At 45.4% G+C, this 11,553-nt stretch overlaps 1 protein-coding gene across 1 annotated transcript; it reads left to right on the top strand.

The window, feature by feature from the left end:
- Nucleotides 1–9,940: 9,940 nt before the first annotated feature.
- LOC123188341 (protein EXORDIUM-like 5) lies at nucleotides 9,941–11,342 on the top strand. The gene has a single exon (XM_044600392.1). The coding sequence runs from the start codon at nucleotides 9,993–9,995 to the stop codon at nucleotides 10,986–10,988; it is 996 nt and encodes a 331-aa protein (XP_044456327.1). The 5' UTR covers nucleotides 9,941–9,992; the 3' UTR covers nucleotides 10,989–11,342.
- The last annotated feature ends 211 nt before the right edge of the window (nucleotides 11,343–11,553 follow it).

The raw sequence follows: 11,553 nt of genomic DNA, 5'->3' as shown, positions 1-11,553 counted from the left end.
TGAAATAGGCATAAAACAGCAAATCTGGGCTGGGCCTCCGGTTAATAGGTTAGTCCCAAAAATAATATAAAAGTGTATATTAAAGCCCAATATTGCCCAAAACAGTAGATAATATAGCATGGAACAATCATAAATTTTAGATACGTTGGAGACGTATCAATGACAAAGGGAACAACATATGTTGTTATGCGGCCTGACAGATAAAGATCTTCGTAGAATATGTAGGAGCCAATATGAGCATCCAGGTTCCGCTATTGGTTATTGACCGGAGACATGTCTCGGTCATGTCTACATAGTTCTCGAACCCGTAGGGTCCGCACATTTAAAGTTCGGTGACGATCGTAATTAGGGTTTTTGTGTTTTTATGTACCGAAGGTTGTTCGGAGTCCCGAATGTGATCACGGACATGACGAGGAGTCTCGAAATGGCCGAGACATAAAGATTGATATACTGGAAGCCTATATTTGGATATCGGAAACGTTTCGGGTGAAATCGGGATTTTACCGGAGCACCGGGGGGTTACCGGAACCCCCCCGGGGTTAATGGGCCTACATGGGCCCTAAGGGAGAAGAGGAGGGCCGGCCAGGGCTGGCCGCGCGCCCCCTCCCCCCTTGTCCGAATAGGACAAGGAAGGGGGGGCGGCGCCCTCCTTTCCTCTTTCCCCCTTCCCCTTTCCTTCTCCAATAAGGCAAGAGGGGGGAGTCCTACTCCCGGTGGGAGTAGGACTCCTCCAGGCGCACCGCTAGGGCCGGACGCACCTCCCCCTCTCCCTCCTTTATATACGGGGCAAGGGGGCACCCCATGACACACAAGTTGATCTTCGTGATCGTTCCTTAGCCGTGTGCGGTGCCCCCTTCCACCATATTCCACCTCGGTCATATCGTAGCGGTGCTTAGGCGAAGCCCTGCATCGGTAGAACATCATCACCGTCATTACGCCGTCGTGCTAAGGAAACTCTCCCTCAACACTCGGCTGGATCGGAGCTCGAGGGACGTCACCGAGTCGAACGTGTGCAGAACTCGGAGGTGTCGTACGTTCGGTACTTGGATCGGTCGGATCGAGAAGACATACGACTACTTCCTCTATGTTGTGTCAACGCTTCCGTTGCCGATCTACGAGGGTACGTAGACAACACTCTCCCCTCTCGTTGCTATGCATGACCATGATCTTGCGTGTGCGTAGGAATTTTTTTGAAATTACTACGTTCCCCAATAGTGGCATCCGAGCCTGGTTTTATGCGTGGATGTAATATGCACGAGTAGAACACAAGTGAGTTGTGGGCGATATAAGTCATACTGCTTACCAACATGTCACACTTTGGTTCGGCGGTATTGTTGGATGAAGCAGCCTGGACCGACATTACGCGTACGCTTACGCGAGACTGGTTTTACCGCCGTGCTATGCACACAGGTGACTAGCGGGTGTCGGTTTCTCCAACTTTAGTTGAACCGAGTGTGGCTACGCCCGGTCCTTGCGAAGGTTAAAACAACACCAACTTGACAAACTATCGTTGTGGTTTTGATGCGTAGGTAAGAACGGTTCTTGCTAAGCCCGTAGCAGCCACGTAAAACTTGCAACAACAAAGTAGAGGACGCCTAACTTGTTTTTGCAGGGCATGTTGTGATGTGATATGGTCAAGATGTGATGAGATATAAGTTGTTGTATAAGATGATCATGTTTTGTTGAAGTTATCGGCAACTTGCAGAAGCCTTATGGTTGTCTCTTTATTGCATAAGATGCAAGCACCAAATAATTGCTTTACTTTATCACTATGCGTTAGCAATAGTTGCAAGAGCAATAGTTGGCGAGACGACCATGTGACGACACATTGATATAGATCAAGATGATGGAGATCATGGTGTCATGCCGGTGACGATGGAAATCATGACGATGCTTTGGAGATGGAGATCAAAGGCACAAGATGATGATGACCATATCATGTCACATATTTTGATTGCATGTGATGTTTATCTTTTATGCATCTTATCTTGCTTTGATTGACGGTAGCATTATAAGATGATCCCTCACTAAATTTTAAGATAAAAAGTGTTCTCCCTGAGTATGCACCGTTGCCAAAGTTCGTCGTGCCCAGACACCACGTGATGATCGGGTGTGATAAGCTCTACATCCATCTACAACGGGTGCAAGCCAGTTTTGCACATGCAGAATACTCAGGTTAAACTTGACGAGCCTAGGATATGCAGTATGGCCTTGGAACACTGAGACCGAAAGGTCGAGCGTGAATCATATAGTAGATATGATCAACATAGTGATGTTCACCATTGAAAACTACTCCATTTCACGTGATGATCGGTTATGGTTTAGTTGATTTGGATCACGTGATCACTTAGAAGATTAGAGGGATGTCTTTCTAAGTGGGAGTTCTTAAGTAATATGATTAATTGAACTTAAATTTATCATGAAATTAGTCCTGGTAGTATAGAATATCTATGTTGTAGATCAATAGCTCGCGTTTAGCTCCCCTGTTTTATTTTTGATATGTTCCTAGAGAAAACTAAGTTGAAAGATGTTAGTAGCAATGATGCGGATTGGATCCGTGATCTGAGGTTTATCCTCATTGCTGCACAGAAGTATTATGTCCTTGATGCACCGCTAGGTGACAAACCTATTGCAGGAGCAGATGCAGATGTTATGAACGTTTGGCTAGCTCAATATGATGACTACTTGATAGTTTAGTGCACCATGCTTAAACGGCTTAGAATCGGGACTTCAAAGACGTTTTGAACGTCATGGACCATATGAGATGTTCCAGGAGTTGAAGTTAATATTTCAAGTAAATACCCGAGTTGAGAGATATGAAGTCTCCAACAAGTTCTATAGCTAAAAGATGGAGGAGAATAGCTCAAGCAGTGAGCATGTGCTCAGATTGTCTAGGTACTACAATCGCTTGAATCAAGTGGGAGTTAATCTTCCAGATAAAATAGTGATTGACAGAATTCTCTAGTCACCATCACCAAGTTAGTAGAACTTCGTGATGAACTATAATATGCAAGGGATAACGAAAACGATTCCCAAGCTCTTCGTGATGCTGAAATCGACGAAGGTAGAAATCAAAAAAACATCAAGTGTTGATGGTAAAACCACTAGTTTCAAGTAAAGGGACAAAGGGAAGAAAGGGGAACTTCAAGAAGAATGGCAAACAAGTTGCTGCTCAGGTGAAAAAACCCAAGTCTGGACCTAAGCCTGAAATTAAGTGCTTCTACTGCAAAGGGACTAGTCATTGGAAGCGGAACTACCCCAAGTAATTGACGGATAAGAAGGATGGCAAAGTGAACATAGGTATATTTGATATACATGTTATTGATGTGTACTTTACTAATGTTTATAGTAACCCCTTAGTATTTGATACTAGTTCAGTTGCTAAGAATAGTAACTCGAAACGGGAGTTGCAGAATGAACAGAGACTAGTTAAGGGTGAAGTGACGATGTGTATTGGAAATGGTTCCAAGATTGATATGATCATCATCGCACACTCCCTATACTTTCGGGATTAGTGTTAAACCTAAAATAAATGTTATTTAGTGTTTGCGTTGAGCATGCATATGATTGGATCATGTTTATTGCAATACGGTTATTCATGTAAGTTAGAGAATAATTGTTGTTCTATTTACATGAATAAAACCTTCTATGGTCATACACCCAATGAAAATGCTTTGTTGGATCTCGATCGTGGTGATACACATTTTTATAACATTGAAGCCAAAATATGCAAAGTTAATAATGATAGTGCAACTTATTTGTGGCACTGCCGGTTAGGTCATATTAGTGTAAAGCCCATGAAGAAAATCCATGCTGATGGGCTTTTGGAATCACTTGATTATGAATCAGTTGATGCTTGCGAACCATGCCTCATGGGCAAGATGACTAAGACTCCGTTCTCCGGAACATTGGAGCGAGCAACAGATTTGTTGGAAATCATACATACTGATGTGTGTGATCTGATGAATATTGAGGCTCGCGGCAGGTATCATTATTTTTTGATCTTCACAGATGATCTGAGCAGATATGAGTATATCTACTTGATGAAACACAAGTCTGAAACATTTGAAAAGTTTAAAGAATTTCAGAGTGAAGTGGAGAATCATCGTAACAAAAAATAAAAGTTTCTACGATATGATCGCAGAAGTAAAATATTTGAGTTACGAGTTTGGCCTTCAGTTAAAACAATGTGAAATAGTTTCACTACTCACGCCACCTGGAACACCATAGTGTAATGGTGTGTCCGAACATCGTCACCGTACTTTATTAGATATGGTGCGATCTATAATATCTCTTATCGATTTACCACTATCGTTTTGGGGTTATTCATTAGAGACAGCTACATTCACATTAAATAGGGCACCATCTAAATCCGTTGAGACGACACCGTATGAACTATGGTTTGGCAAGAAACCTAAGCTGTCGTTTTTTAAAGTTTGAGGTTGCAATGCTTATGTGAAAAAGTTTCAACCTGATAAGCTCAAACCCAAATCGGAGAAGTGCATCTTCATAGGATACCCAAAAGAAAATGTTGGGTACACCTTCTATCACAGATCCGAAGGCAAGATATTCATTGCTGAGAATGGATCCTTTCTAGAGAAGGAGTTTCTCTCGAAAGAAGTGAGTGGGAGGAAAGTAGAACTTGATGAGGTAACTGTACCTGCTCCCTTATTGGAAAGTAGTTCATCACAGAAATCTGTTCCTGTGACTACTACACCAATTAGTGAGGAAGCTAATGATGATGATCATGTAACTTCAGATCAAGTTACTACGGAACCTCGTAGGTAAACCAGAGTAAGATCCACACCAGAGTGGTACGGTAATCCTGTTCTGGAGGTCATGTTACTTGACCATGACGAGCCTACGAACTATGAGGAAGCGATGATGAGCCCAGATTTCGCAAAATGGCTTGAGGCCATGAAATCTGAGATGAGATCCATGTATGAGAACAAAGTATGGACTTTGATTGACTTGCCCATTGATCAGCGAGCCATTGAGATTAAATGGATCTTCAAGAGGAAGACGGACGCTGATAGTAGTGTTACTATCTACAAAGCTAGAATTGTCGCAAAAAGGTTTTCGGCAAGTTCAAGGTGTTGACTACGATGAGAGTTTCTCACTCGTATCTATGCTTAAGTCTGTCCGAATCATGTTAGCAATTACCACATTTTACGAAATCTGGCAAATGGATAAACAAAACTGCATTCCTTAATGGATTTATTAAAGAAGAGTTGTATATGATGCAACCAGAAGGTTTTGTCAATCCTAAAGGTACTAACAAAATATGCAAGCTCCAGCGATCCATCTATGGACTGGTGCAAGCATCTCGGAGTTGGAATATACGCTTTGATAAGTTTATCAAAGCATATAGTTTTTTACAGACTTGCGGTGAAGCCTGTATTTACAAGAAAGTGAGTGGGAGCACTACAACATTTCTTATAAGTATATGTGAATGACATATTGTTGATAGGAGATAATGTGGAATTATTCTGCAAAGCATAAAGGAATGTTTGAAAGGAGTTTTTCAAAGAAAGACCTCGGTGAAGCTGCTTACATATTGAGCATCAAGATCTATAGAGATAGATCAAGACGCTTGATAAGTTTTTCAATGAGTACATACCTTGACAAGATTTTGAAGTAGTTCAAAATGGAACAGTCAAAGAAGGAGTTCTTGCCTTTGTTACAAGGTGTGAAGTTGAGTAAGACTCAAAACCCGACCACGGCAGAAGATAGAGAGAGAATGAGAGTCATTCCCTATGCCTCAGCCATAGGTTCTATAAAGTATGCATCCTGTATACCAGACCTATTATATACCCTGCCTTGTGTTTGGCAAGGGAGTACAATAGTGATCTAGGAGTAGATCACTGGACACTGGTCAAAATTATCCTTAGTGGGATAAGGATATGTTTCTCGATTATGGAGGTGACAAAAGGTTCGTCGTAATGGGTTACGTCGATGCAAGTTTTGACACTGATCCAGATGACTCAAAGTCTCAATCTGGATACATGTTGAAAGTGGGAGCAATTAGCTAGAGTAGCTTCGTGCAGAGCATTGTTGACATAGAAATTTGCAAAATACATACGGATCTGAATGTGGCAGACCCGTTGACTAAACTTCCCTCACAAGCAAAACATGACCACACCTTAGTACTCTTTGGGTATTAATCACATAGCGATGTGAACTAGATTATTGACTCTAGTAAACCCTTTGGGTGTTGGTCACATGACGATGTGAACTATGGGTGTTAATCACATGGTAATATGAACTATTGATGTTAAATCACATGGCGATGTGAACTAGATTATTGACTCTAGTGCAAATGGGAGACTGAAGGAAATATGCCCTAGAGGCAATAATAAAGTTATTATTTATTTCCTTATATCATGATAAATGTTTATTATTCATGCTAGAATTGTATTAACCGGAAACATAATACATGTGTGAATACATAGACAAACAGTATGTCACTAGTATGCCTCTACTTGACTATCTCGTTGAATCAAAGATGGTTAAGTTTCCTAGCCATAGACATGAGTTGTCATTTGATTAACGGGCTCACATCATTAGAGAATGATGTGATTTACTTGACCCATTCCGTTAGCATAGCACTTGATCGTTTAGTTTGTTGCTATTGCTTTCTTCATGACTTATACATGTTCCTATGACTATGAGATTATGCAACTCTCGTTTACCGGAGGAACACTTTGTGTGCTACCAAACGTCACAACGTAACTGGGTGATTATAAAGGTGCTCTACAGGTGTCTCCGAAGGCACTTATTGGGTTGGCGTATTTCGAGATTAGGATTTTTCACTCCGATTGTCGGAGAGGTATCTCTAGGCCCTCTCGGTAATGCACATCACTCAAGCCTTGCAAGTATTGCAACTAATAAGTTAGTTGCGGGATGATGTATTATGGAACGAGTAAAGAGACTTGCCGGTAACGAGATTGAACTAGGTATTGAGATACCGACGATCGAATCTCGGGCAAGTAACATACCTATGACAAAGGGAACAACGTATGTTCTTATGCGGTCTGACCGATAAAGATCTTCGTAGAATATGTAGGAGCCAATATGAGCATCCAGGTTTCGCTATTGGTTATTGACCGGAGACGTGTCTTGGTCATGTCTACATAGTTCTCGAACCCGTAGGGTCCGCACGCTTAAAGTTCGGTGACGACTTAGGGTTTTTGTGTTTTGATGTACCGAAGGTTGTTCGGAGTCCCGGATGTGATCACGGAAATGACGAGGAGTCTCAAAATGGTCGAGACATAAAGATTGATATATTGGAAGCCTATATTTGGATATCGGAAATGTTCCGGGTGAAATCGGGATTTTACCGGAGCACCGGGGGGTTACCAGAACCCCCCGGGGTTTACCAGAACCCCCCGGGGGTTACTGGGCCTACGTGGGCCCTAAGGGAGAAGAGGAGGGCCGGCCAGGGCAGGCCGCGCGCCCCCTCCCCCCTAGTCTGAATAGGACAAGGAAGGGGGGGGGCGGCGCCCCCTTTCCTCTTTCCCCCTTCCCCTTTCCTTCTCCAACAAGGCAAGAGGGGGGAGTCCTACTCCCGGTGGGAGTAGGACTCCTCCAGGCGCACCCCTAGGGCCGGCCGCACCTCCCCCTCTCCCTCCTTTATATACAGGGGCAAGGGGGCACCACATGACACACAAGTTGATCTTCGTGATCGTTCCTTAGCCGTGTGCGGTGCCCCCTTCCACCATATTCCACCTCGGTCATATCGTAGCGGTGCTTAGGCAAAGCCCTGCGTCGGTAGAACATCATCACCGTCATCACGCCGTCGTGCTGAAGAAACTCTCCCTCAACACTCGGCTGGATCGGAGCTCGAGGGACGTCACCGAGTTGAACGTGTGCAGAACTCGGAGGTGCCGTACGTTCGGCACTTGGATCGGTCGGATCGGGAAGACGTACGACTACTTCCTCTATGTTGTGTCAACGCTTCCTTTGCCGGTCTACGAGGGTACGTAGACAACACTCTCCCCTCTCGTTGCTATGCATCACCATGATCTTGCGTGTGCGTAGGAAATTTTTTGAAATTACTACGTTCCCCAACAGTCGCACCCTGCCGAGCCGCCGCGAGCCCCGAGCCCTCGAGCGCCGCGCGACCCTGTCGGCGCCACGCACGACTTGCCGCGGCCCCGCCTCCCCGACTGCGAGCCTGCACCGCCTCGCCAACGCCATGGGCCCGCCTGCTTGCCTCCGTGCGACCACACCCGGCCGTCGAACTGCGTGTCGAGCAAGAGGATCAGAGAAAAGAAGGAGAGAGAAAGGGATTGGTGGGCGGGTGGGCTCCTTTGGTTTCATTGACAGGCGGGCCAGGACTCACATGCAAAGCGGACGAGTTCGGACAAGGACGCAGCACAAAGCATCCGCTTCAGATGCAACCTAGCTTAAATTTGCATCAGAATGGGGTGAGACGAGACGCTTTTTACGATATAGGGTCATGCATTGGGCCATCTCATATGTCCGTTTAACCTCATATGTCCGTTTAACCTCAAACAGACCCGAACGATCTAGGGTCGTGTGCTGGCCTAATAGAAAAGACTGACTGTGCGCCTCTGTACCGACCAATGCAAATTAAAGTTTTTATACTGCAGGTCTCGCATCACTCCAATGTAAAATACAACAACTCATAAATTGTGTCCAAGGCAAGTCACTGCCATCATGGTGGCCTTCACTGGTTCCACCGGCGCAGCTTTGGACCGTGTGGAACCGTTGACGTCTCGCGTTACATTTTGTTTCCTATGAGTACAGTTCATTGGCTTGTGCAACTCATATACAAGGACGACTAAGTTTTTAGATTAACGGCTCGTGCCCACTATGGAGGGATTTGTTGATCTTGTCAAGAAGATCTCACCGAGAATAGCTTCAATGAAATATTGACGAGTAATCTCCCCTCAAAAACCGATTTCTATATTGTTTCTCATACAAGGGCTTTTGAGACGAGAGTGGATTTTTGGAACCCGGGTGTATTGGAGCCTAGAGGAACTTATTTTAAATACTTTAAAAATCACATTTAAGGTTTCAAAAAATTCTAAAAAAAATTCAACGTGATCATATGGATGTATATTACACATGTATAAAGTTTGGTGATGAAATAGGTAAATATGCGACCTACACAAAAATGGCAAAATGGTGATTTCCAAATAGTGAATAATGCATGCATTGTTCATCTTTTCAGAATCACGATTTTGGCATTTTTGTGTAATTCACATGGTTATTTATTTCAGCATCAAGATTTACACATGTGTAATATACATTCATATAGACATGTTGATTTTTTTTCAGATTTTTTTAAAACTTCAAAATAGCATTTTGGCACGGTTCAAAAAATAGGGCTCCAATGCACCCGGGTTTCAAAGTGGCTTTTTGTTTTGAGACATCTTACATTATTTTTAAAATCACTGTTACACAACTGAACCTCTTAAGTGGCAGAGCACTTATTAATGCCACAACATGTATGACTTCATTCACTTTCATGCATTGGTTGGCTGGATACTATGAACCAAAATTAGATATAATTTAATGTGGATATAACCAATATTTGCCCATTTTCAAAGCAAAAGGCCATACAAGCCGAAAATTTTAGATTTTTGAAAAAATGAGAAAGGAAAAGTACTACTAGCATGTCATACTGTTTGAAGCCAGTAGTACAAAAAAATGATAACATCAAATGTCTTTTGTTTCGGATGCATCGGAATATCGAGATGAGAATGGATTGACATTGCGATTCGGTGTTTCTCCTTTTTTTATCTTTGATTGAATTCATTCAAAAAGGTCCAATTCAGACACCCACACCCATGAGAAATTTAAGAGCGAGACTTCCCAAGCCAAAGACAGAACGAAAGTGTTACAGTCCTACCATAATTATTTACTCCGAACTTTGAAGTGTGATTCAAACTCGAAAATCACCAAAACCCATCTTCCCCTTCTCACCCTGTGTCACTACCACTTCACTCGACTCAATCCCCAAAATGGGGACGCTGCTCCCGTGTCACCCTACCCTTACCCTCCTCCCCGTCCTCTTCGCCGCCGCCATCGCCGGCGTGCGTTGCGCGCCGGTGTATAGGCCGGAGTACCTGGTGGACGGGAACCAGCTGGTAGACATGCAGTACCACATGGGCCCCGTCGTGTCAGGCGCGCCGACCAACCTGTTCCTCATCTGGTACGGCCGGTGGGAGGCCCCGGCGCAGGCTGTGCTCCGCGACTTCCTCGCCTCCCTCTCCGCTCCGGCGCCGTTCCCCGCCGTCTCCGACTGGTGGGCCCGCACGCCGCGGCTCTACACGGACCAATCCGGCGCCAATGTCACCGCCACATTCGCCATCGCCGGGGAGCACTCCGACGCCGGGTACTCCCACGGCGCCTCCCTGAAGCGGATCGACATGCAGTCCATCATCCGCACCGCCGTGGTCGCGTACCCGGACCCTCTGCCGCTCGACCCGTACAACGGCGTGTACCTGGTGCTCTCCTCACCGGACGTGCAGGTGGAGGAGTTCTGCCGCGCCATGTGCGGCTTCCACTACTTCACCTTCGCGTCCGTGGTCGGGGTCACCGTCCCGTACGCGTGGGTCGGGAACAGCGGCTCGCAGTGCCCAGGGAGGTGTGCGTATCCGTTCGCCGCGCCGGAGTACGGCGCCAGCGGGCAGGGGGTGCTGCGGCCGCCGAACGGCGACCCCGGGGTGGACGGGATGGTGATCGTGCTGGGGCACGAGCTTGCGGAGCTGGCCACCAACCCGCTGGTGAACGCGTGGTACGCCGGTGACACGCCAACGGCGCCCACGGAGATCGCCGACCTCTGTCTCGGGGTCTACGGCGACGGCGGTGGAGCAGGCGGGTTCGTCGGGAATGTCTCCCGCGCAGCCGACGGCAGCTCCTACAACGTGAACGGCGTCAACGGCCGGCGGTTCCTGGTGCAGTGGCTCTGGAACCCCGTCCTCGGCGCGTGCTACGGACCCAACTCCAGCAACTGAAGCCGCTCTTCTCTTCCCCGGATCCGTGGCTTCTCTCAGGTGATGCCATTGCGCTGGATGGCGTTGCAGAGGCAGGAATGGCAAGTCCATGGATGGATGGGTACGGCATGCCATGATGTCCACATACTGAATGTCTGAAATGTCATTCAGACTCGATCTGTTCCTTATTTGTTGGCCCAGGGTTTGCGATAGGTTTATGGATTTTGATAGATCTGTATCTGCGAGGACAAAATGCAAATTTTTGCAGGAAGAAAACAAATTAGGATGCGTTTGTATCGTATTTTCAGCATAAAGTACTCATGGACACGCAATCTGTTTGTCTGTAACTTTGAAGTATGATACGTACATTGCTCATACAGACTGACAAAGTGTTTCTTGCTTTTGACTTTCCTTTCATCATCGAAATCTCTGCATCTTGGTCTCCGTTTCTCGGTTTGTGGTGAACTTTGGGGGTGATGAGGGAAAATATCCTAGGATACCAACCATCACATGATACCATGTCATAAAACTCAAATTTGCATGCTTCAAAAAAAAAATCTAAGAAAATTTGTGAATGTGCACAAGA

Source organism: Triticum aestivum, chromosome 2A (genome assembly GCF_018294505.1).
Source record: "Triticum aestivum cultivar Chinese Spring chromosome 2A, IWGSC CS RefSeq v2.1, whole genome shotgun sequence".
In the NCBI taxonomy this organism is placed as follows: domain Eukaryota; kingdom Viridiplantae; phylum Streptophyta; class Magnoliopsida; order Poales; family Poaceae; genus Triticum; species Triticum aestivum.
Note: the sequence above shows the minus strand (reverse complement) of the source record. Positions and strands in the feature narration are given on the sequence as shown.

Excerpts from the sequence above, each read along its gene's own strand:
- LOC123188341 (XM_044600392.1), top strand. The coding sequence starts at position 9,993 with ATGGGGACGCTGCTCCCGTGTCACCCTACCCTTACCCTCCTCCCCGTC.